We start from the raw sequence: 27,562 nt of genomic DNA, 5'->3' as shown, positions 1-27,562 counted from the left end.
AGCAGAAGATGATGTTGGCGAAGGCCAACAAAAAATAAAGTGCACAGATAATATGGACAATGAATGCCAATACGTGATGAAGTGGAACGCCACAAAATGGAAAGAAGGGGGAACCCAAGGAATGAACAATTACCTGGTGAGCCAGCAAATGGTGCCTGGTAACGCGCCCTGACGCGCGTTTCGGAGTTGATCTCCTTCGTCAGGGGGTGGCGACCGTACTCCTGGGGGCGACACAAGTGCACTGATGCCCAGTCACTGCTCAATGAATCTGCTGGCACATTGACCCAGACCACTACATTCCCCTCGCACTCTACATGGCAATATTGAAGAAAAAAAAGATGCGGCACTCACCAGTTTGAATTAATGTGAAAAAGTCCTTTATTCCATTCCTTCAAGGTGGAGCCATTGAAGTGTTGTTACGTGAAACAGCCGTCGTCCACTCTGCCTCTCCCTGCATGCCCCTGTAACCTGCGCATCATGTTTTAGTCCTAATCCCAAGGAATGGAATAAAGGACTTTTTCACGTTAATTCGAACTGGTGACTATATATAGCTCAAAAAAAATAAAGGGAACACTTAAACAACAGAATATAACTCCAAGTAAACCTAACATCTGTGAAATCAAACTGTCCACTTAGGAAGCAACACTGATTGACAATCAATTTCACATGCTGTTGTGCAAATGGAATAGACAACAGATGGAAATTTTTTGGCAATTATCAAGACACCCTCAATAAAGGAGTGGTTCTGCAGGTGGGGACCACAGACATCTCAGTATCAATGCTTTCTGGCTGGTGTTTTGGTCACTTTTGAATGTTGGTTGTGCTTTCACACTCGTGGTAACAGGAGACGGACTCTACAACCCACACAAGTGGCTCAGGTAGTGCAGCTCAACAAGGATGGCATATCAATGCGAGCTGTTTACCTTTTCATTCCACGCTGGATTTTTTTTTTCTACCACACCATTGCCCTGACTACCACACCTGACCCACTGTCAAACCGGTCATGCTGAAGGATGTTGCAGGCAGCAAATCACTCTCCACACGGTCTCCAGACTTGGAACTTATTTACAGACATTGGTTTAAGCTGACTTTTTTTGCCATGTTAGTAATGGTGTGGAGTGGCATTTCTTTGGAGGGCCTCACGATGTTGAACAAGCCATAACCCAAACATGCTAATTAATGTCTGAAACCTAATATATGTGAGTACACAAATCTCCAAGGGTGCCCAAACTTTTGCATCTGCCCATCTTCCTTTTTGTAGTTTTTAAAATGTAAATAATAAATAAATATATATATATATATATATATATATATATATATATATATATATATATATATAGTCAAAAATATATAAAGTGCTCTCAGTGAGGGAAACAAAATAGGAATCTTGTGGGTATGATACCTTTAAATGGCTAACAAATAATAGTGAATGTTGTTACAAAGCAAGCTTTCGGGACTGCTTATGTCCCTTCATCAGGCTGATATCAGCCTGATGAAGGGACATAAGCAGTCCCGAAAGCTTGCTTTGTACCAACATTCACTATTATTTGTTAGCCATTTAAAGGTATCATACCCACAAGATTCCTATTTTGTTTCTCTCACTGAGAGCACTTTATATATTTTTTTCTACTGGCTAACACGGTACCAAACCACTTTTTTCATTTTATATATTGTCAGGAACACTGCACTGCACTTGCTCACTGAACCAGAGCGCGTGTCCTGAGTACAAAGACTGTGCACAAAGATACCTGCGGAGCGGGCAGCAGTGGTGACAAAGCATGCTCCAGGACTTGAATCTCATGACTGCTGGGGGTGTGGCCTAAGCTCCACGGAGCTAGGAGCTGCAGGGAAACTCCTAGAAAGGTAACTACAGGACAATGTTACCAAGGGGCATAGACAGAGACAGAAAACAGATCAAGCCGAGGTCAAAGCACGAGATAGCAATACAGTACCAAAGGATTAGACAGAATGGATAGTCAGGACGTAGCAATAGATCAGAAAACCAGAATGGGCATTAGACGGTACAATAGGGGTAAACTGTAACGGAGTATCGATAGCCAAGCCAGGAGGTCAGAACCAGAAAAGACAATGGTACCAAAACGAGAGACGGAGTACAGAGTGAAGGATCAAGCCGGGTCATACACGGGAAGCAAACAAACAACGCAGAATACACACACCAGGGGTCAGACACGCCAGAACAACAGTATAGCTGACAGAGAATGCTAGTTTGGAGAGAGTATAAATACCCCTCCCAGATCCAAAGAGAGGCCGGCAAAAGTTAACCCTGTGAGAACAGGACATTAACCATGTTCTAACCATGACATATATATATAGTAACCAAACCTTTACACACCACTGTATATGAAGACAGGTGCAAATAATAATTTACAAACAAGCAAATCAGATGTCACTGATATGAACAGTTGCCACCAACAGTCATTAGATATTGAGGCATAGTTCAATATGTGTCGGGTAAGGTATAAACTACACATAAAACAATAAATCCAGAAGGCAGAGTTTGACAATAACAGCATCTATATTGTCCTGGTGTACTATTAGGTGCTAGAAATAAACCTGGTGGTTGATAATAGGTTCCAGTTGATAAACTAAGTGCTACAGGATGAGGACCTGGTGGTGCATAACAGACTCCAATGCTCTATAGGTATAGTCCTGTATATGTTCTCTCTGAGGTGGAATCCGGAAGAAGGCAACATTTCAGAAACACGTTGGTAAGAAGTTTGGCCTTTTCTGCCATTCATACTGGAAACGTGTTGACACGCTATGCCTTGCTCCAATAGCAGATGATATTCACCACTCTTCAGCGCCTTCCAGATCAGCACTGCCAGGCGGGATGCTATCCCAGAGATAACATATTCAAGACTGCCTATGGACTACTGAACTCTGCTACAAACCACTAGGTACTCATCCTGTAGCACTTAATATATCAATTGCACTCTATAATCAACCACCAGGTTACCAGCGTGCAAGCTCTTTTTGGCAACTGGGTCCTCTCTCTCTCCTGTAGAGTGCGGGCTCCTATGGGCAGCAGGATTCTCTCTCTCTCTCTTCTATAGAGTATTAGCTCTTATGGTCAGCTGGGTCCTCTCTCTCCTGTAGAGCTTAAGCTCTTATGGGCAGCAGGATCCTCTCTCTTCTGTAGAGTGTAAGCACTTATGGTCAGCAGTGTCCTCTCTCTCCTTTGTAAGCTCTTATGGGCAGCAGGATTCTCTCTCTTCTGTAGAGTGCAAGCTCTTATGGTCAGCGGGGTCCTCTCTCCTGTAGAGTGTAAGCTCTTATAGGCAGGAGGATCCTCTCTATCCTGTAGAGTGTAAGCTCTTATGGTCAGCAGTGTCCTCTCTCTCCTGTGTAAGCTCTTATGGGCAGCAGGATTCTCTCGCTCTCTCTCCTGTAGAGTGTAAGCTCTTATGGTCAGCGAGGTCCTCTCTCTCCTGTAGAGTGTAAGCTCTTATGGGCATCAGGATTCTCTCTTTCTCTCCTGTAGAGTGAAAGCTCTTATGGGCAGCAGGATTCTGTCTCTCTCTTCTGTAGAGTATTAGCTCTTATGGGCAGCAGGATTCTCTCTCTTTCTCTTCTGTAGAATATAAGCTCTTATAGTCAGCGGGGTCTCTCTCTCTTACTCTTTTGCACTTCTCGTCAGTGGGGTACTCTCTCTTGTTTCTGTAGAGTGAAAGCTATTATGGTCAGCAGTGTCCTCTCTTTCGTTCCTATAAAATCTAAGCTCCTATGGTAATGGGGGTTCACCCTTCACAATTTCTATTTTCCAAGCAATTACAAGATTTTTAGTATCGCGAGTTGCGCAAATTGATTTGCTAGGAATCAAATTCATTGGGAAAATATGGCAACTTTGAATTTCAATAGATCTCTACTAAGTTCCCAACATTCTTTTTACAGTTGCAGATACAGTGGAGTTCAGATATTCATTGCCTGCAGCGTGCTGTGACATAACATACAGCTTAGACATTGTAGGTCAGCACAATAAAATAAGAGGCATTGCTTTTGGAGCAACCTTTGAATGTGCTGTATATATACAAGGAAGTCATAGATGCTAAGCAGGATGGCAACCATCGGTTCAGTGATTAGTTTTAAGCTGGTGACTCTCACAAAATAAAAGGTGTTAGGGACTGATATGCATGATATGGAGCTCTGCCCATAGATCCCACAGCATTCTCAGGTAAGAATATAACCATATGTGTTGTGAGTTCATTTTTCCCTTCACCATTGAGGTCTGATGAACTCCCTCCTCTGGTGAAGGAAGGTAGTGAGGCTGATTACCAAACACATGGGCAGCTAGATGATGACTGGGTGGCTGGAATTGAGGACTGGATATAAGGCTGCCGACGCCCTTCTTCCTGGCTGGTGATTTTCCTGCTGGATTCTAGGAGACCAGTCTGATTCCTGCATCTCAAAGCTAAGTTTTCTGCTCTTCTTTGTACTCTTCAGTTTTGTTTTTGTTTGCCTTGTTTTTTGGGAGTTCTGCCATCCCCGGCCAGGGGTGAGCTGAACTCCATTTTTGTCTCTGATCTGTTGATATTTTGCTCTGTCTTCAGAATAGACCTGAGTGCTGATATAGTCTTTTGAAGCCTAACGACTTCAGGGCCTGTTTTTCCTATCAGTCGGTTGGCTCATTTTGATAGGGTTTTTGCGGATGGCAGACAGCAGCTTTCCTATCCTGTCCTATGTAGTTAGCTTGGGCCCCATCATTTGCTCAACCTATCTTTCTATCTGTGTTAGTGTTTTCATCTTGCTTCACCGTCATTATATGTTGGGGGCTGCCTATTGCTTTGGGGTCTGCTCTAGGGCAGTTTAGTTTTTCCCCTTTCTGTCTTTAGACTATATAGTTCTCCGGCTGTGATCGAGGGGTCTAGGGCACCGTAGGAACCCCCCACGGCTACTGCTAGTTGTTGTGAATAGGTTCAGGGGTCTGCAATCCGATAGCTGCCAACCTCTCTGGTTTTTCTGGACTTAGCTGGTATTTTGTTTTTTCCTCCTTCGGTGACTCATCATAACACATATGGTTGGAAACACTGATGCTACCTAAGATAGACCATAGCATTTTTTTACTTTTTCTTTCTGTTCACTCACAATAAGCATGATATTATTCCATGTAATCCAAAGTAACCTCTTGCTTCCTCTTTCCTGTAAGCATGTTATTACATCTTCATGAATCACACACATTATGTTGGTGTTCCATGCAGATCAGAGGTTCTCCAATATAATATTTCAACATTCAAATCTTTCAAAAGGCGCAGACATAGACGAAAGACATCATTTCATTAGTTCAAAGATCATAGATGTGTCAAGAAATGTTGTAGCAACAGATGTTACATATCATTAGGAGCAACACTAAGTATGTAGTAACTCAGAATGAGAGCATTAGGATTCATCATTAACGAGGTCTTAAAACTAAAGGTGACCATTCACATTACATTACTATACAGGATGATTTTCTGTGTGACCCCCAACCATCTGACTGACTCCTGCTCACTGGAAATTAAATCTGAGACAGATTCCTAATGAGAGTCATAATGGGGAAAAGAGGAGGGCATAGTTACATAAACATCATAGTTGCTAGACATATTATTATTATACATTTATATAGCGCCATATAGAAATATAAACATTTTTCCAATAATAATACATTACAAAAATGTAGATAGACTGAACGTCATAAATAGAAATTTATCAAATTTAAATAATCTTGAGGAAAAAAACACAAAAAAGAACAAAAAGCATTTAAAGGGAATCTGTCACTAGGTCTAATGTCTGCTTTCCTGGCTCTGATTTCAGCGACCCCTCCTGATTCTGTGTCAGCTGTTTTAAGAACCTTATGACTTGCAGCTCTGGTTCATACAATAAAAGTCTTTTTTACCTACTGCTGTTACAGCTACTGCTACTAGAGTTGCACATAACTACAAGTATCCAACTTAAAAATAAACTTTCTTCTGTAATCTTCTCTACGTGCCTCCTGCAGGCGAGTCAAGCTTTTTGATGAAATCTCTTTGTGTGAGTAATGGTGTACACTCGTAGCCTATTTATGGAGTCAGAATAGTAGGATTATGGTTCCTAAGCTGTTTATATGGGCATGTAGGTCATAGACTGAATAAAATGATGCCTTGATACTGTATGTGCGATCCAATGTCTTGAGCCAGAGAGATCTCCATTTTTCTTATAGGCAACATCTATGGGCTGGGACGCAGCGCCCCCCAAGAATCTGCCTCCAGTGCTCATTCTAAATAAAAGGTGGCATTAACAGTGTGAGACATGTAATTACTGACAGTCTGCTCTCATAATCACAGCTCTGAAGTGAGATAAAAAAAAACAATGTACAGCTGAAGTAAGGTTTGTCCCATTACAAAACTATTTACATAACTAGCTGGGTGGGCACTAAAATTATATAGGGATCAACTTTACAAGTCTTCCAACAAGCAATATGAATAGTAAAAGACAAAGAACAGAAAAATATATTGTGATGATAACCAAAAAAGTATACCTTTTTATTAAGAGATAGGACAACAGATAATAATACATTAAAAACATTAAAAAAGATACATGATTTAGGTTAGGGTGTGTCCATTATCGGGTATGTATAAGGCATGGCTACGTGCAGTGGGATATGGCCCCTTTAAAACTTGATAGTGATAACATCTAAAATGTTTGTGTTGCACATTTTAAGTTTTCCTGCCTTTAACTGATGCTATAATAGTACTTTTTCCATTTTAGACCTAAATTTATGGCTTTGTTCCTCACGTGTCTAATATTAGGAAATCAGGATTCCTGTGCCTTTTGGTAGCCGTCCATGTGTCATACATCATAACTCGTCAGCCATAACTATACTCAATTGAAACAATAATAACTCTGAAACAGTACCTAGTTAATGTGTGCCTAAGCGCAACCAATACTTTCTATTTAAGTGGTTAGAAAAAATATGTTCATACTTTCTACTTCTCACAGGAAGACCTTAACCCAAGAAGAAATGAAAAGACGAGTACTTGTGAGTTTCCACTACAAAACCCACAGTTGTATATTTGAGGTTTGTGTTACCTTATATGTGCTTGTCCACTGCTAACAAGAAATTTCCATTTTTGAGGGGCTTCATATGGGAGGAAGAACTTATCATACCTAAATCTGGAAAATACCACTTCCTTCTACCGCCCTATAAGTAAATGTCAGAGCCCATCAGATTTTTCACTATTTCGACTCAGGACCCCCATCCATTCTTGCCTGTGCCATCGGGCTGAAAGATGAAGTTACATTTTATTCCTCTTCTTGTTTTCATTGGAGTATTTCTGGCTTCGACACAAAGTCATGGTGAGTGCTTTGAAGATACAAACAAAATTATGATTATTAATGCTGACGTTGCATTGGTGATCAGAATTAATTTACATGTGAAAAGTCACAAGGCTGTTCCCATATCTGAAGTTATGTTTCTCTTTCCTGTTTTGATATATCCAGATGGTACCGACCCGTCCAGCGTGATAGAATTATACTGATACAATTCTAAATACTGATCATTTATGCGGTGGGCATTACATTTTATTTAAATGCTTTAAATTTTTCTATATAATAAGTTTAAAGTGTCATTCAATATATAATTAGCCAAGACTGGCTGCTCCTATGCTACACTTTCTTAATTTTTTTTACAAGGCACTCCAGTTTGTGCCTTCAGCGGTGTACGGATGACCCTGCTTGTAATTTTTCACAGGATTTGCACTTAGTGCATAGCCTTTATGAGTCTAGACGTACCACTAGATTACAATTTAAATATAATGTGTATGAGGCCCTCCTTTCTGTCTAATGCAGTGTGTGTCTGAGTCCCTCTGATTCCCTAATTTTTGGCACTTCTTTCTTCCTTCATAAATTACACTGAAATTTCCTTTTTTTTATATAAAAAGTTCAATTTTGGCTTACTTAAATTATTATTTTTAAATCCTTTTTAAGTTTTTCCTTATATACAAGTCATTATACAGGAGAAAAGGTCTCTTATCATTTTTTCTCCTGTAAATTCAAATTTCTTGTCGATTTTGAAAGTTTTATTGTCAGTCCTTAAAGTAGAGTAAAAGTGTAACACCATTGTTCTCGACAGTGATTTGGGAGTCAGATATGTATCTAGCGGTCTTCTCCATCCTGTTCTCCTTCTATTCAGCACTTTTCCTATCCACGTCAACATTTTCACTGCTCCCCAGAGATCCTTGTAGGGTTTGCTAGAAAAATGCTCAAATTTCATATTGACTCACGTCCTTGTTACTTAAAGCGAGCATCCGAGCATTAGAAATTTCTTGATTTGGGTAACGGGCATCTGAGCACTTTAGTGCTGGCTCATCTCTAATAAACAATCCACATGTTTGCCCAATTGCCCAATTCTCTATTTAGTTTAGACCACAGCATTCCAGATAGGATAGTATGCCTGAAGAGGCCCGGCCTTTGCATACTCTAAATGTAAAGAGCAAGGCACTCACATAGATAAAAGATATTAGAAAAAGTATTTTCAATCCAAAAGTGAGCGTGTGAGTGTACAATGTTTTGGTCATTATCTCTGACCTTCATCTGGAATCACAGATGGCTCATGTAGCGCTATGGTAAGAGAGCGGGATACACGCAGTAGTGAGAGTGCTAATATTATTACTACAGTATCATTACCTCTCTGACCGCTGCAGATATACAGCACTTCTCCCGTGGCACTTTACCACAGCTTGATCCACTTCTGTCTGCATAAGCCATCCGTGTACCTGATGAAGGTCAGAATTAATGACCAAAACATTAAACACTCGCACCCTCATGTTTGGATTGCAAATACATTTTCCACTATCTCATATCAATATGACTGCCTAGTCCTTTGGATTTACAACTCTGTATTTAGTGTTTTTCTGGATAAATTATAATAGCCACATTGGCTTGCAGAATAGGGGTCAGAGGACTTCATTCTTCCAATATCATTCCAGATCAGACATTCAGATCACAACATCCTTTAAATTCTTTAAAATCATTAACTTAAGGCTGTCGTTTTTAGCTTCAACAAATCCATTATTTTTTGGGCTCAATCGACAAAAGTAATGAGACCTAAACGCAAAATCCATTTTTGAGCGCAATTATCATAGTGACCCTGGTTGAAGTTGGCACAGATTTTCCCAGGTTCCTCCCTTCTTTTGTTTTTGGGATTGTGGGGTTGAGGGTTCGCTATTACATATATGGTGGCCCTGTCATAGGGTACAGGGCTTTTGGATTCGTTTTTATTACCATTTGCAGACAGTCACCCATGTCTCCCTTACCTGATCTCTCTGGGTGGTGTTACTGAACAGAACTGAACCTGATATCCTAAAACAAACACAGAAAGTAATCTTATATGTTCCTTGCTGCCAGAATTACTATTGCAGGTGCTTAGAAGGAGTCTTGTGGTCTTATGTCCTCATTTAATTTGCTTTTTTACTTTTCATTGCATAATAATTCAATAAATACTTTGAAATATAAATAAAATGTCTGTCTGCTGCCACCATTAATGGGAAAACGTTACCTAAAATCCAGCTAATGGGTAATCTGTAATCTATAAAAACCATACAATAAAGATATAGCTACAATAATTTCATGCAACATTCATCAAGTGGCCATCCAATCATATGAATAGTGTAGCAGCATTTTGCTCCACAGTTTCTATTGTCACCGGATAAATGCATCTGTACTTACGATAACTGATGTATGAAGTGCGCAAGAAGGGTCTGTTAGGTTATGGTTTTGTGGTCCTCTATTTACAGGGGAATTGCTTCATTTCTTAAGGATAAAGTAGAGGGTCACTCTTCGTACATTAACTTAGTGATCTGTTCATGTCATCTTTTTTATGAGTATCTGTTATTGCATCTACCCTTAGCTTTGGCTGTCCGTGTGCTTTCTATCAAGTATTTCCCAGAAAGTGGAGTTTTTGTGGCTCTAGTTTATTACAATCTTAAATCATTTATTATATTATCATTCTTTATGGTCTGACATGTCACTTTGACATCACTAAGGCTTTGTTTGCATTAAAGAGTTTGAATGGGTTGGATAAAGTTCTGGGAGACCAAAATCCTATCCAGGCAATCAGAGGCTTTGGAGTTCCTATAACTTGCCGTAAACTGAATCCCCATAAATCGATTCTATATGAATCAAATTTGCTGGGAGATGGTAAATTCAAAGTTCAATTTTCTCATCACATGTGGCTTTGAGAGCAGCTACCAATACCGTGTTTTATAGTCCATAAAGTGTTACAGCTCAGCCCTATATATTGCTTACCACCAAATGAATGAGTCGCGGTAACGGTGAAAACTTTGAGAGGGAAGCATTGTGGGGGTTGCATCCTCCTCCTCTTTATTGCCCTAATAAAATATGTTCTAATACATGCACATGACCTTAAAGTAAATTAAAGTAAAGCAAAATCTATGAATAGCAGTTTACCTCACCCTATTCTACTTCATTCATCTGACACATCCTATGTCTGGACATCAGGAAGACTGTTGTCAAGGGAGAAGAAAATATTTGAAAACTAGCGACACCGATGTCACATGGCGTACATTGAAATCCCAGTGTGCTTTGTCACAAGAAACTGATTCACTTTCTATATTATGACATGACTTAACCAGATGCTTCAGTGAGCCTATCATAGATACTCTCATTCGTTCCTTATTTACTGCAATTAGTTTCTTAGTCAAGCAAAGCTTAACAAACAGCAGATGGTTTGTGGATACCAGAAAAAAGGAAGTGAGGAAGGATTCACTGACTTGCTAAATCAATCGAGAGTTTAATCAAAGCACAAGATTAATGACATATTGATATTATACAGCTTTGATGTCCTATCGATGATCCAGTTGCTATAACTACTGGTGATCTCTATATGGCAAAAAGCACTGTCCTGAAACACTTGTAGCTTTGATTAGCTTTTGAATTGGCTTCATGCTTGTGTTGTCTTCATGCTTGTCTCAATACAGTCAGAATCTGAGCATGCAGCCCCCGAAAAAGCAGAATGGAGCCAATATCGGGTTAAACCAGTAACAGACCTTGATAAGAGACCCTGCTTGAGATGACACAAAAGCATGGCCATGCATGGACATTCTTATTAAACAATGTTAACTTTACTGTGGTTCATTACATGAGGCACAGTTTCATTAAAATGTTCCAGCAACAACTAATTTACACTTTCTTTGTAGAGATGTCTTCCACATTTGGATCACCCTCACCCAGGGCCGTGGGGTACTCGGTACCGGGCCCGTTGATTTCAATGGGAGTTGTCACAGTAGCTGTGACCCGGTCCGTGGTCCTGGGCATCCATTGTAAAAGGGGAATGTTGAGTGATGGAATAAAGTTTATTAATGAATGTTTCGTGACGCCACCTGTGGTATTCGGCAATGAAGATGTTAAGCCGACGCTGCAGACAGATCCTCTGGGACAGATGGTGTGGTGCAGCAATGATGGTGTAGCCCTACACAGGCAGGGCTGTAGTCCCAGGGCTGTGTAGATGAAGAGATAGGGGAAAGACGTGGATGGTGCAGTGCTAGGCACAAGGATGTAGCAGTGCTGGGTGTGTTGACGCAGGAATAAGTGGAGGACACCAGGGCATGTAGTTTCAAAGCTTTACTCACAATCTGTTGCAGGTACAGGTGCCCGCATCCGTGCCGTGTCCTCTGGGTCAGGGGCTCAGCCAACTTCCAGGCAAGATGAAGTACTCCTTTCCAACAATCCGCCAACATATGTGCCTTTTTTAAACGTCTCCCTTTTGCGCCTATTGTGAAGTACTCACAGTACTGAGTTACACTGGAGTTCCTCCTGTCAGATGTTCCTATGAACTCTACTTGTACGGCAGACAGCTGTAGCCTGCTTCGGGGACTCCTTGCTACCAAGTCCCGGCTCACTCACGTTGCTGTTGTGCCCCCAAGTCTTGTGTGGGAATAAAGTGGTGACAACTTCTATTCCTCCGGTGTCTGCTGCAGGACCATTAGTATCCATATAACCTTGGGGACCGGACCCCCGCCTTGCCCTGTGAACTTGGGAAGGGTTCTGCTCTAACCCTAATCCTTAGTCCTCCTCTCCTCACGTTCGGTACTAATCCCTCTTTCTTATGGAGAGAGTCAGGCTTTCTATCAATGTTCCTTTCCTGTGCCAGCGGATTAAGGTAACTGAGGTCAGCTGCAGCACTTCCTTCATCCATCCCACTCAGGGGATCTTCACTCCTCCTCTGACTCTGTCAGACTGACTAAACCCTAAACTCTTCCCGCTCTTTTGATGCTAACTAAACTCCACCCGCCTCCCAGCACGCTTCGTGTTCCAAGCAGGGAGCCACCAAAGGGTGCTTTGTTACACTACTGTGTTGTGTGGGATGCAGGTGTTGGAGTGTGTTCAGGTGTCTCCACCTTACCTGAATGGTGAGGTACCACACCTCAGGAGGAGGTGCAGTACCTCTGTCGCTACTGAACCCTCAGGGGCGCCACACATTGGCCTCTTCTGGTCACTTCACCACAACAGGAATTGCATAGACTCTAGCGACTGTTGTCTTCTAGATCTGTTTGTCGCTGCTCTGCATCCTCTGTCTCACTCTCATTCTTTAGAAGGTCTTTGTACACGCACTTGCATTTCAGACCCTCATCACTACAGAAGCTTACTCTTCACTCACGGTATGGTCACTTCTGGGCTGCTACTCTTCTCGCCTAGCCTTTCACTTATCAGCTTCTTAAGGTGGTGGATACACACCACTGTCCTGGTAACCAGACAATCCTGTCTCCCTAAGGTCCGACTTTCATCGTATTTTTGATTGGCGTGCCATCAGACTTTGGACAGTGTGTCAGCTTTTAATATCAGAGTTTGATTAGACTTTTATCAGTTTCCCAGATGAAAAAAACAACTGATGGCATTTTCTCAAGCTTCTACTATCAAACAGTCCATAAAATATGGACAGCAAACAGATGGCATCTGAGTGTTGTCAAATTTTATTCACAAATCAATAGACTTGCTTTGGTGAGTTTGATCCAACACTCCGATCAATATCAGACAATTCTCCATGCTTCTGTGTGGGACACTCTGAACTAGGAAAAAAATCAGGCATGTGAACTACCACATGGAACAAATGTAAGCTAAGAAAAACTGGCATCTGAATGAGCTCTAATGGTAAGCCTCTCCTTGCCCTTCCATGTGGCTCTGTCTCTCTGCCAGTGAGACATCACTGTGGGCTCTAAACTTTCCCCAGCTTTGTGTTACCATATGGACAACTCTCTAGTAAAGCGTAAATACTCCTTCCTTCCTTTTAAGCTTGCAACAGTTCCATCACCCAGTGCGGTCACAAAAGAAATGACCCCTCTGTAACCTGGAAGACACACAGCATTCAGATGCAAATGAATAGAGAACACATGTCATGAGCTATGCCAGTTAGCATAGATCTTACTCACTCCACATGCCCTCTGCAACTGACCCGAATGGAGAGAAACCATAATGGAGACATGGGGGTCAGTGGGTGCTCTCATCCATTGACCTGGCTGTCCTTAGAAAGAGGGCATGGACCAGGGCTCATACAACTGAACGTCTGCGCTCTCTCCTACACTACTCAGGCAACACAAGGTGAGGGTAAAACAGTGTGGCAATAAATTATTGAACCACAACACACAATAGCAAATTTAACAGTCACAGCAAATACCCAAAATGGTGAAAATTACCGATTGTCCCAACCTGTATTCTTTAAGACATCTCTGGGGTTTCATTGATGGTCAATGAAGCAGTCCTGTGTCCTTCCAGCCTGGTCCATAGTACCCTAACCTTAAATCCCGAAAAGTAACACCGACCAGAAGAAAAAGTCTCTCAACTGGCCTTCAACCCGCATCCAGAGGTCAGAGAGATGTGAATGAAGCCAACCTGCATTGTTCACTTATGTAATCTATTTGCATAGTTTTTCCCACTCTTGAAATGCAAAGAAACTGTCTGGCATAACCAATGTAAGTAATCATCATATCAGCACACATCATTGTTCAGTTACCATGTCTTAGGGCCCCGTCACACATAGCGACTCACCAGCGATCCCGACAACGATATCAACGTGTCAGGATCGCTGGTGAGTCGCTACATGATCGCTGGTGAGCTGTCAAACAGGCAGCTTCACCAGCGATCAGCACCAGCGACGCCGAGCACGCGGCGTCGCTGGGTACTTAACTAAGGTACACATCGGGTTTCTAAGGGACGTGCATCACTTAGAAACCCGATGTGTACCTTAGTTATCAGCTCCCTGCATCAGGGAGCTGGTAGCTAAGGTACACATCAGGTTTCTAAGCACTGCCCTGTGCTTAGAAACCCTGCGTTTACCTTAGTTACCAGCTGATCGCTGGTCTCCCGCCTGTCACACGCAGCGATGCGTGCTGGCCAGCGGGAGACCAGTGATCAAAGAAATGTCCAGGGCTTCTCAAGAGCGATCAGCGATACCGGCAGGGGGTCGGTCGCTGATAGGTGTCACACACAGCGATCTCGCTGGTGAGATCGCTGTTGCATCACTAAACTTGTGACTCAGCAGCGATCTTGCTAGCTAGATCGGTATGTGTGATGGGGCCCTTACTGTTTTGCAAAGATAACAGAAGGTAAACTGTAGGAGATAATATATTAGAGGTAAATATTCGTCCTACAAGAAGAGTCATTACTTCAGACAACAGTTTATGATTCTGGGCCTGCTCAATTTGGTATAATTAGGAGGAAATGCTGTGTCATCCATCCCCTACATAATTTAGGCCAGACACTCTCCATCTTGTCACACTTAAGTCATCAATATACCTAAGACCCAGTTCATCAAATTTTGCAACTTTTCAAAGATTTTATGCTTTAACTGGTCAGCTACAGCTAGGCAAGATTAAGCACTATCCATTTAAACACAGCATGCAAAGAATGGAATGATAAAAACGAACAGACAGTTAAACAAGCTATATCTCTCATCATAAGACCAGGTGGGGTAGCTGAAATCACACAAGTTAAAGGGTTAATGTCCGTTGTGAGATGGTTAACTGGAAGAGTTATTTTCAACCTACTTACAGGAAACTTGCCTTCCAAGTTCAATTGCCACTTTGTTACGACCGACAGTGGACACATCGAAAGAAACCCCAGCCAATCAGACAGTGACAACCCCTTTAAACTATTTCAACAGTTTAAACTAGTTCCAATCTTTATGTAAAGTGTAAGCAGCAATTTATTAACTCATTACCATCTGCATTACATGTACAGTGCAAGTCAGTAGCGGGTGAGATCGCCTCATGTTCAGCAGGTTATGGCTGCATGTTTCAGCTATGACCTACCTCTAACAGCCGTGGGTGGTGCAGCTTGTAACCCATGACTGTTAATCTGTGAAATTCCTCTGTCAATCTATGACAGCAGCATTAACAGTGTGGCGGCATGTAGACTCACAATTCTAAGCGCCCATCGGTGCACCCATGATATGATCTTGGGGCTCCACTGTGTTGCTATGATAGATGGGGTTCTGTTGAAGACCTCTGTGGGAGTTCCTTTGAAAGCAAGCCTCAGACAATGGCAGGTTCAAGTCCTGTAAGGGGACTAATAAATACAGTGAAAAGAATAAAATAGTTTAAAAAAAATATGAACTAAAAAAGATTAAAAAAATATAAAAGTTTAAATCATCTCCCTTTTCTCCTATTAAAAATAAAGATAAAAAGAAATTAAGAAATACATATATTTGGTACAACCGTGTCCAGAAAAGTCCAATCTATCAAAATGTAATAATAGTTCACCCGATCGATAAATACTGTAATCAGATAGCTCTGGGAAGAAAAGTCAAAAAAGAAAATACGGAAATTTGACCACTTTGGAAAGGGACTAAATAATTTACAGTTTTATAGGAGATGAGTCTTCGGAGCATAACCTCAAGCTACTGGGCCCTATGCAAAATGTGTAATAGGGTTCCATGTACCTTTTATAACACTGATATGGTCTTATGAAATAAAAGGTAATTTGGGCCACTTTACGCAGCGGGGTCTTGGTTGTGCCTGCTACATCTTTGCCTCTGCAGGTCTTTATGCCACTTTTGGGTTATGTAAATTAGAGAGCGAAAAATGAGCCAGAAGTTACTGGCCGCAAAGTGGAACACAGTAAAGAAGAAGCATAATACATTCAGTCTAGTCACTCCTGTGTGGGCTGGCAGCATTGTCATCCCTGTATTCTTCCGGCTGTTAAGCATGGAACACATACAGCCCACCTGAACTATAAAATGACATATAAGTGGGCTTCAGGACTAGCTGTCAGCTCAGCTCAGCCCCATTACATTCAAAAAGCTGTACAGAAACTAATGCTGTTGTCATACGATTGTGATTGTCGCCACGCTCTACTCTTAGACATGGAAATTGTCACTTGTGGTTGAGAACAACCTGTGAGTTAAGCACATGACTGGTGAGTCTACACAACGTGTGAACTTGTGACAAAGAGAGTGCCGAAATGAAGTCTGCAAAGGAAATTGCAAGAGGAAAATCTCTTTCTGCTATAATTTACTATTGATATCCCCAAGTTAATGTGTTTGTCTCATCCAACTGGATAAGTGATTAATGTATGATCGCAGGAAATCCGACCGCAATAATCCCAAGTCAGGGGTGTCCAAAATGTCGTGTGTAAATGGATTAGTACTGAGATTACCACTGTATTCACTGTCGCCCATACTCACTACTTTGTCATACACACAAGGGACTTTGGACCTTTCATTCTTGAAATAAGTAGAGGTGCAAGCAGGCAGCCCCATATTTATCGTCTATAGTGTTAATGTGAGAAACCCTTTAAAAGCTATATCCACCTTCCATTATTTTTTGGATCATAAATTGCATGTACAACATTTATAGGATTGACTCATTTGCTTTGGATGTGTACTGGGGTGTACGTACAGAACTTCTATTTTAATCATTTGACTACCAGTGCAATACTTCTAAAAGAAAACTATACTTTCACAAAACTTTGCAAATTCAGTAGTGCAGACAAATATACAGTAAGAAACTTCCCCAGGTACAAAGTTACATAGGTTGAAAAAAGAATTAGATCCAGCAAATTTAATCTTTCTCCACCAATTATATATTTTGTCACTAAATCAACTACATTATAACCTGAAATATTATGTGTATTGAGGAAATCGTCCAACTGGTTTGTAAAAGCTGTTATAGTGTTTGCCATTACTACCTATTGTGGTAGAGATTTCCACAGTCTGACTGCTCTAACTGTAAAGAACCCTTTCCTATTTAGCTGCCGGAATCGCTTTTCTTCTACCATAATGAGTGCCCCCCTAGTCCTTAGCATAGTAAGCAATAAATCATGTGTCAGTCCTTTGTATTGACCACACATGTATTTATTTATATTAGATAAATAAGATCTCCTCTGAGATGTCTTTTAACCAGCTAAACAAGACCAACTTTTCCAACCTCTCATCATATGAGAGGCCTTCCATCCCTTGCAATAATCTAGTTGCCCGCCGTTTGCCCAAATCTGGATCCCATATTCTGGATATGGCTTCACAGGTGATTTATAGAGGGGTAACAATACATTGGGAACATGCAATTTTATCTCTCTTTTTATACACCCTAAAATCTTGTTTGCTTTTGCCGCTGCTGCTTGACATTGAGTGCTGCTGCTCAGCTGACTTGAAACCAGAATACCCAAGTCTTTCTCCTGTTCTGCAGTCCCAATTATACTCCCATTTAATGTATATGCAGCAATAGGATTACTCTGTCCTAGGTGCATTACCCTAAATATATCAACATTAAACCTCTTTTGCCAAGTGTTTGCCCATTCAGTCATCTTATCCAGAACTTTTTGCAATATTATACCTTCAAGGTCAATTTATAATATCCTACATAGTTTGGTTACATCAACAAAGACTGACACTTTCATCCCAATCCCATCTAGAATGTAATTAATAAAGAGATTAAAAATAATCAATCCTAGCACCCATCCCTGTGGTCCCCACTTCTGACTATACTACAGTTAGAGAATGTACTAGAATCATAGAATCATAGAATCGTAGAGTTGGAAGGGACCTCCTGGGCCATCTGGTCCAACCCCCTGCTCAAAGCAGGATTCGCTAAATCATCCCAGTCAGATGTCTGTCCAGCCTCTGTTTGAAGACTTCCATTGAAGGAGAACTCACCACTTCTCGTGGCAGCCTGTTCCACTCATTGATCACTCTAACTGTCAAAAAGTTTTTTCTAATATCTAATCTGTGTCTCTTCCCATTCAGTTTCATCCCATTGCTTCTAGTCTTTCCTTGTGCAAATGAGAATAAAGTTGATCCTTCTACAATGTGACAGCCCTTTAGATATTTGTAGACAGCTATTAAGTCTCCTCTCAGTCTTCTCTTTTGCAAACTAAACATTCCCAAATCCTGCAACCTTTCCTCATAAGACTGGGTTTGCAGACCGGTCACCATTCTGGTCGCTCTTTTCTGAACTTGCTCCAGTTTGTTGATGTCTTTTTTAAAATGTGGTGCCCAAAACTGGACACAATATTCTAGATGAGGTCTGACCAAAGAGGAGTAGAGGGAAATAATGACTTCACGTGATCTAGACTGTATGCTTCTGTTAATACATCCTAGAATTGCATTTGCCTTTTTTGCTGCTGCATCACACTGTTGACTCATATTCAGTCTGTGATCTATTAGTATGCCCAAGTCTTTTTCACATGTGCTGTCACTTAGCCCTATTCCTCCCATTCTATATATGCTTTTTTCATTTTTATTGCCCAGATGTAGTACTTTGCATTTCTCCCTGTTAAAAACCATTCTGTTAGTTGCTGCCCACTTCTCCAGTTTATTTAAATCTTTTTGAATCCTCTCTCTCTCTTCTCTAGTATTAGCTATCCCTCCTAGCTTTGTGTCATCAGCAAATTTAATCAGTTTACCCTCAATTCCTTCATCTAAATCGTTGATAAAGATGTTGAACAATACAGGGCCCAGGACAGAGCCCTGTGGTACCCCACTTGAGACATTCTTCCAACTGGATGTGCAGCCATTTACGACCACTCTTTGGGTCCGATCACTAAGCCAGTTATGAATCCACCTAACAGTTGCCTTGTCCATTCCATACTTAGTCATTTTTTCAATAAGGATTGTATGAGAGACTTTGTCAAATGCTTTGCTGAAGTCAAGATATACTATATCTACAGCATTTCCTTGATCCACCCAATCAGTGATACCGTCATAGAAGGAAATTAAGTTAGTCTGACATGACTTATTAGTTAGAAACCCATGCTGACTCTGTTTAATCACTTCATTCTTATCCAGGTATTGACATACATGTTGTTTAATAATTTGTTCAAAGATCTTTCCTGGTATAGAAGTCAGACTCACCGGCCTATAGTTGCCTGGGTCCACCTTCTTCCCCTTTTTGAAGATAGGAACAACATTTGCTCTTCTCCAGTCTTCTGGCACTTCTCCTGTTCTCCAAGAATTTTCAAAGATTATGGAGAGGGGTTCAAAAATTTCTTCTGCTATCTCCTTCAGTACTCTGGGGTGTAATTCATCTGGACCTGGAGACTTGAATTACTATTCATACTATTTATGACAACTCTTTGTTTCCTGCCTTGTAGCCAATTCTTTACCCATTGTATATATATATATATATATATATATATATATATATATATATATTTATATATATATATAATTTCCCCTAGTCCCTGGTTCTGTAAGTTCAATATAAGCCTGTCAGCAGACAGTTCATCGTCTCCCATGCCAATGTGGACTGCAGGTGTCATTTGACACAGCCTATTATACTCTATGAAAATAAGAGAGGTGTGGAAAAATGAGGAGCAGGGAGTGGAAACAAGCAGAGGGAGAAATATCAACAGAGTGGAGAACTTTCAAGCAAGTCTTTTACCTCACCCCAAAACTGAATCACATCCACACAGTTAAGCCCTGCTGTATAATGACCTCCATTGTGCTGTACTGTGTATGGGAGAGATCACAGCAGCTTCTCTTATCCCACCAGTTCAGAGTGGATTGCAATTTAAAGATTGAGCATTCAGAAGTGAAAAATGGTGAAAATCCCAGATACTAAGCCAATAATGTCCACATATATTGTTAATTTTTAAGGACACAAACAGAACAGTATATTCTTAATATTTACCTATAATTATTATGCTTGATAATATTCCTTTCCTAAACTTTCATATCATTTTCTTTTTAGGATTGGAAATCAATTCTGAAGATGTGCATAATTGCTCAGAAGTGCAAACAAGAAAAGTTGATATTAAAATCTTAAAAAGTTACAAAATAGAAACCATCCCTATTGATGCAGTTCTGTAAGTATCTTGGGTACAATGCTCAGGCCAATATGGGATAAAATAGTGGTACACAACCTTTTTTTATTCCAGGGGCAACAGTGTCATTTTGAATGACTTCCGGGGACAGCAGTAAAACTTAACGAGGTGTTAACATTTGAAAGGTTATGGCACATCAAATGTATATGCCACAAATGTCTAAGATATGCTAGTTCCACTACAAGGAATCCCACATATCTGCAGAATGAAGGTAATATTTTCCCCCAATCAGTACTCCACAGAGGAAGAAACCCTACACAAATGTTATTCTTCCTATTGAAAGCTATGGGTTTTGTAGTATCTGGCTGCATTTCACAATTCTCTTAAAATAGAATAGTGAGAGCTACCAGCATAGCTATATGTCTTTTTGAACTGCTAAACAAGGGTCATAGAACCTCAGTTTCTTGAAGCATAGGGGAACCAGATATTGATGCAATGTGCTCTATTGGTACTTGCTCATCCCTGCTTGTTAATAGTGTGCTACACTTTGAAATTGAAACTATAATATGCAGAAAGTTGGGAGCTGCAAAAAATGTAATGGCGGGCCACGATCCGCGGGTTGTGCACCACGGGATTAATGGGAATCTGTCAGCAGGATAAACCCTCCTAAGTGGTCAATGCAGGCATATAGATCACAGAAAGATGAATAAGATGATACAATAAAGAGTGATGAACGAACTCCTGGATTTTCGGGTCCAGTGGGTTTGACCGAGCAGTTAAAAAGAGTTTGGTTCAAGTACCAGAACAGTATCCAAACCCGGACCCCATTCGCATGAATGGGGGGCCTGGACATCCAATTTTTTGCCACACTAAGATCATTATCCCCCGTTCCCAAGCTGTCAAATGACAACGTAAGTCAGCAGCTGTGACCGGTGGTAAAAAGTTTACCTTCGGCCAGAGGCGTTGGCTGATGGGACTACTGTGTATTTGCAACGAGGATTTCCTGGAGAAGTCCATGTTCGAGATCTGTGCCAGAACAGTAGGTGGTCAGTATGGACACTGAAGTTTAATAATATAACATTGATGGGCGACTCTAAGGATAGACCATTCAGTTTAAAAATCTGGTTATTCACTTTAACATCTGAGGCTTTCCATAGTGTGTTCATGTGTCTTCCCTTTTTCTAAAAGCCTGAGGAATGATTCAGAAGATTTGGCAAGTACGTACCATAATTTCTGCACTTGCCAGTCAGGATTGGGGTAGATTGGCACATAAAATAAAGGAAAGGGTTCTAGGAAATTCTTTTAATTTGAAATATTGCATTTGAAATATTGCATATCCTGTATCATGAGATTTCCTTTACATCCAGTAAAAAAAGCTGGCAATGAAAAGTCGACTAGTAATTACTTATGCTTGGTCATCCACCATCTAATACTAATCCTACTGTTTATACAAATGTCTTTTCTTTTAAGGTTTTCTACTAAAAATGGTACAGAGATATGTGCTGATCCCAATGAGACTTGGGTTAAAGAAGCTATTATTGCACTGGACAAGCAAACTCAAAGCCAATCACCTAAAACGGGAGCAAAGAACAGAAAGAAAAAGAAAGTAAAGAAGACTGCGACCAAATCTAAAAAACCTACAGGGAAGAAAACCCAAAGAAAGCAGAAGAAGAAGAAGAGGCCTCAGCCAACAAAAAAACCATCATCGGTGATGTCTATAAGAAATATTCTAGCCCCCAGGAAACTTGCTGGGAAGCCCTGAGAAAAGAAAATTCCCAAATATTACTGAAAATAAACTATCAATAATGGAAACCAAGAATACAGTGCCTTCATTCTAAGCTGATTAATGCATTGAAAATAATTGGGGTACATTCACATATATATTAGGAGATGGATGCTATTAGTTTTCTTGAGAAGCAGCAGATTTTCAATTAATGGTAGAAAGAATTTACTGTGTCCACAGCTTGGAGGACTCACAGGTAGCATGGACAGTACATTGATGTCTATGAGAAAAGTGTAATGCTTCATACTACCTGTGGTGGCACTGTAGAGAAATTGAACAATTTTTGATTGTCTATGTACCCATATATTTCATAACCTCTCACTCTCCACTCTACAAGCACACAATTCCATCATTGTATTTAGGGATTTATTTTTACAACATTCATTAAAAGGTGAAACTAATGTGAAAATCACATGATCTTACAAGGAACTATGATTACAGTGACACAAAAATTACAGTTTTTTATATTATATTTTAAATGGTGAAAAAAACCTCAAAACTTTGTGAAAAAAATTGTTTGTGTTGTCCGTAGTCTGAGACCCGTATCTTTTATTTCTCCATCAACAGACCTTTGAGGTGTGACAGCAAAAAAAAAAAACACACCATTCTGGCTAAATAATTTTTTGTAGGTGAACTAATGATTACAATTTTCTTAGCTTGGAATTTTGCACAGTTGGTGATGCCAAAAGGATTTATTTTAAAAATGTTTAATTTTTGTAGGAAGTGGCATGGGATTCCAATTTATATGTTTTCTTTTTAATTTTTTTAAACTTTTTTTTATAATTTTAATTTTTCTTTTCGATCTCCACAGTACTAAATATCTGTAGCACTGTATTTGTATTATCACTTTTTCAAACACATTTGCATTAAAAAGCAAATAGAAACACGGGAGATACAGACAGAAACAAAGCAATATTATACAAGGGACAGTAATAATATCAGAAATGAAGAGTGGCCTGTGTAGAGAAGCAAAATATATACTGGCATAGAAATTACATGGTAAAGTTAAATATATCAATTGGCTGCATTGGTATAAGAAAGGTAAAATACGAACCCCTGCATGCATGTGTTGGTGCCCCAACGCACGTTTCTGTACATTTGTGTGTGTATTTACGTACCTCTGTACATTACTGTATAATATTGACCTACACCCATGTTTAATATGACCGTATAATTACTGTTCTACATTTTACTTATATGCACAGGTAACTTTATGCTGTCTTTTTCTGACTGTATCTTCACTGTTTTTATTTGCTATTAATATAAATGTGTTTGGCTAAAGTTACAATATTGATTATAGAAAGGGAGTGTTGTGCACCTCTTTTGGATACATTCATTACATACATATTTATAGCGGAGTGGGAAAAAAATTCTGCAAATGCTTCTATAATCAAAATGGGTCGCTAAAATTAATAAACACTGCAACTTTGGGTTGCAGTACCACTTATAACCAACAGAGTGTGCTGCTGAGCACCATCAATTTTATCAATATCTATTTATAATATATTAATTTCTTGAATATTTTAGAATATAATTTCCAGCAGTGATAAAAGCTCCACTTAGATGTGATGAATGTGGCATACCTTTCCAGTGTTTTATCATCTACCTCTTTCTGCCAGCCAGAAAAGTTTTATTAACAAGTCATATTGATAATATCTTTGATTTGTTGATATGAAGGACTCTCAAATTTCCTGTTGTAAAATTCATGTATATCCTGTATAATAAATTGTTTCCTTTATGTAATAAATTATTTTTTTCTTGCAATGTAATTTTAGACTTTATATCAAAATCAGGTCAAGGTTGGGTTGATATTGATGCTGCCAGATGACATTTTACAGTTTGTAGTTACGTATGTATCCCAATTACTGAATTGCAATAAGGTAGAACCTCACGTAGAATAAGACTGGGTAACAGTCCCCCAGATTAGTCCAGTAACTGAATTCAAGTGTCACGCCGCTGTCAGACTCAGGGCCTGCTGGTCCGGCTCCGGCCACTAGGAGGCGCCGGACTGATACGTCGCCGCCAGACTCGGGGCCTGCTGTTCCGGTCTCGGCCACTAGGAGGCGCTGGACCATCACGTCGCCGTTGGACTCGGGGCTTGCTGTTCCGGTCTCGGCCACTAGGAGGCGCCGGACCGTCACATCGCCGTCGGACTCGGGGACGGCTGTTCCTGCCTCGGCCACTGGGAGGCGCCGTGGTTCGCCCCTGGGTGAGGATGGTGACAGAGAAGAGGCTCCTGCGCAGGCATCTGGTGGGCGCAGGCTCCTCTGTAAGTCATGTAAGGATTACTGCATCTCCATCTGGCCTGGTCCTGGGGGCGCTCCTAATTACATCATCAGTCCGGGAACCTGTGAGGGATGACCTGATCCCTCAAATACCTTGGGACTGGTCTTGCAAGCCGCCGGATATATTTTTGGTTCCTCTAAGTGCTACTGTGTAATTTGCTATAGTTAACTCTGACCTCAGCCTAGATTTCTGACCATTCTATTGCCTGCTGTTTTTGTACCTCTGCCTCTCTTCCGAATTTTTGACGCTGACCTTTGCTTGGATTTCTGACCCTTCTGCTGCCTGTTGATTCTGTACCTTGCTGCCCTCCTGGTTTTACTGACCCTGGCCTGGACTTTTGACTCTCCATCTGCCTGCTGATTTCGTACCTCTGCTGCCCTCCGGCCTCCGACTCCTGCCTCCTAACCTCGATTGCGGGTTTTAGTTTTAACCCCTTGGCGGCCGTCCTGCTCTGGTCTACTGCTCCACTAGACAGCCACCCCCTGGGCCTTGCTACAATTCCAAATCCCTGTGTAGGGGTTAAGGGTCTCGGGGTTACTCGGGGTGCTGTCTCTACTGCAGCCCAGATTCGCAGACGGCCCTCACATTAAGCATCCATCTGGGTTAAGTGAAATCTGTCATGATTATTACATTTTCCAGTCTAAAATCTGCATAAAATAGTGACAGATCCTGATTCTTGCAATATGTCACTTACTGGACCTGTAGCTGTTTTTTTTTTTGTCAAAATCACTCTTTAAACTGCTGCAGCTCTGCTAGTCTTCTCAGTGATGAGAGCTTTTTCACCCCATCCACACAAGCGATTGACAGATTTCTGCCTACAATATCAAGGACTACATAGCAGGAGCTTATCATGGAGAGGAGTAGCAGAGCTGCAGCAAATAAAAGTGTTTTGTCAAAAGTACAGATCAAACCCCAGTAAATGACTGAGCATTATAAATCAGGGCCTCTGTCCCTTCTTCATGCAGCTCTAAGATTGTGTAGCAAAACTTGATGACAGATTGCAAACAACCTAAAGGAAAGCAAGATTTTTTCCTATTAAGTTCACATGGCTGTTTTTTCCCATTTTTATTAGGTTTGGCCTTCCCAGTCCAACAGCAAGTCCCAAGACCCCAAGTAACAGCCTCATATATCCCTAAGATGCTGTTAGTTCTGTGCAGTAGATCCAAAGTCAGGTCAGAAACAGCAACTGTAAAAAATCAAAAGGATAAAAAAATACATAATCAAAATCTATTTGAGTCACGGACTCTCCCTTTTAAAGCTCCTTTTACTAGAGGAGCACAATACATATATATATCTTATCCAAAGGTAATCACTATGCATCCCACATTCGCTGGTATGGACGTTACATAGATGACATGCTAGGAAACCAACATATGGTCATATGTAGCAGGGAGTATGAACGAACAACAAATAATAGAAAAATTACTCCCATAGACAAGAGTACAATACAATTGGCAAGGAATAGGGTGCACTACAACAATAAATGGGCAATATCAAACATTAGGGTGCTGCAAGATGCATTGTAAAGTAACACATGGTAAGAAAGAGGAAAAAGATCAATGCATAAATGTTGTGCACACCAGGGTTATAGAAAGGGGATATAACTTTATTAAATAGCCAAAAAACACAATACATTTAAAACACCATTAAAAACAATGGACAGTGATACAGCACCCAAGGTATCCTGACAATCCTGATAGCTGGTAAGGGTTAATCAGCCTATATAGGTAATGCCATACTTTTGGTGTATATAGTAAATCCAGCTATACAAAAGGACTAAATCTGACATAAATGAACATGCAAAAAAACTCCACCATGACTAATGCATGTATAATAATGAAAATGATTGGTAAACCAAGATCGGGCATCCCCAAAAATGGTAGAGAAGATGGAGAAAGATGGAGAAAGAGCAAAGCCAAAAGGTAAATTATCGCCCTGTGGGGCTAATTAAGCAAAAATAGAACACAAAACAAGTGAAGATTATATCCATCATTTTAGATATTAGCAGAATAAAGTGACAGTGCATGTACAATTATATCAATAAGGTACGTGTGGCACTTTGAGTATGAAACAGTCATTGCCCCTAACAGTGTTATAGCAGCTAGTGCCTGAATCACGGAGCAGTGAAATGAAACAAGTCCCATAATGTCACCATATCATAAGGGCATACCACATAACAAATCAGTGAATGAGTAGAGACAAATATTTACCCAGATGTTCCCTTTTATGAGCATTTTGCATACAGTGCTTCTTCAGAAAGGGTTTAGATTAACATCGTTAATGGGATCTTTTTATAGGCTGATCAGTCCTTTCAGTTGTAAGGGTGTGTGCACACGTTGCGGATTCTACTGCGGATCCACAGCAGTTTCTGCTGCCATGTACAGAACCATTTAAGTCAATGAAAAATGAAAACCGCAGTGCACACGGTGCAGAATTTTCCACGCTGATTTGCTGCGGTTTTAAAACTGCAGCATGTCACTTCTTAGTGCGGATTCCCCAGCGGTTTGGCACCTGCTCCATGATCAGGTGTCAAACTGCAGGGGAAAACCGCAGGCTAATCCGCAGGTAAGACCGGGTTTACCTGCGGATTTAGGCAAATCCGCGTGGACAAATCCACAGCAGATTCCGCAACGTGTGCACACACCCTAATAGTCAGAACAGGTGACCAGCAATAAATCAGAGAGTGACACCTCACAGCATATCAGCTGTGGGCTAATTACCTTCTCATTGAGTATTCAGCATTATCGCATATCCACATAGCGCGGAGTCCGTGCCGATCGTTAACACGCCCACCTGAACCTCGTGGTGATACTGACACACTAGGAGGCGCATGTCACAGGTGGGCAGAGCCGCACGGTCAGCTGAGAGGATGCATGACCATGCCAATCACGATGTGCACCCCCCCAACAGTGTACTGCTGAACGCACCGCAGCACATCAAAGCGATATACAGGAGACTATAGACACAGGCATGGAAGGACAGGATGTCCTTAGATCAATACACATTCCCGCTTGCACCACCAGCATTTGGATTTGGAGTGTTTTTAATGAGTAGATTTAGTTCATTTGTCTCATTGGTTAGACATTTACAACTTACGCATCCACCAGAGATGAGCGAAACCTGCAAGGTTTGGTTTTGTTCGATTCGCTGAACGATTAGACATTTGCCAAACATATTCCCCAAATGGTTCATTGAATGCACTCGAACCCCATTAGATTCAATGGGAGGTTAAACCCAATGTATAGATAA

General features: G+C 40.8%; 1 protein-coding gene across 1 annotated transcript; it reads left to right on the top strand.

Annotated features, from left to right (window-relative positions):
* The first annotated feature begins 7,103 nt into the window (after positions 1–7,103).
* On the top strand, positions 7,104–23,698 carry LOC141091213 (C-C motif chemokine 2-like). Its single transcript, XM_073576639.1, has 3 exons — positions 7,104–7,329; positions 20,172–20,286; positions 21,715–23,698. Exons 1-3 carry the CDS (start codon positions 7,263–7,265, stop codon positions 22,004–22,006), a joined length of 474 nt encoding a protein of 157 aa, XP_073432740.1. The 5' UTR covers positions 7,104–7,262; the 3' UTR covers positions 22,007–23,698.
* The last annotated feature ends 3,864 nt before the right edge of the window (positions 23,699–27,562 follow it).

This window comes from Dendrobates tinctorius, unplaced genomic scaffold (assembly GCF_039654945.1).
Source record: "Dendrobates tinctorius isolate UK_male_01 unplaced genomic scaffold, ASM3965494v1 ptg000049l, whole genome shotgun sequence".
Classification (NCBI taxonomy): Eukaryota; Metazoa; Chordata; class Amphibia; order Anura; family Dendrobatidae; genus Dendrobates; species Dendrobates tinctorius.
The sequence above is the reverse complement of the archived record's forward strand: the minus strand, read 5'-3'. Positions and strand labels throughout refer to the sequence as shown.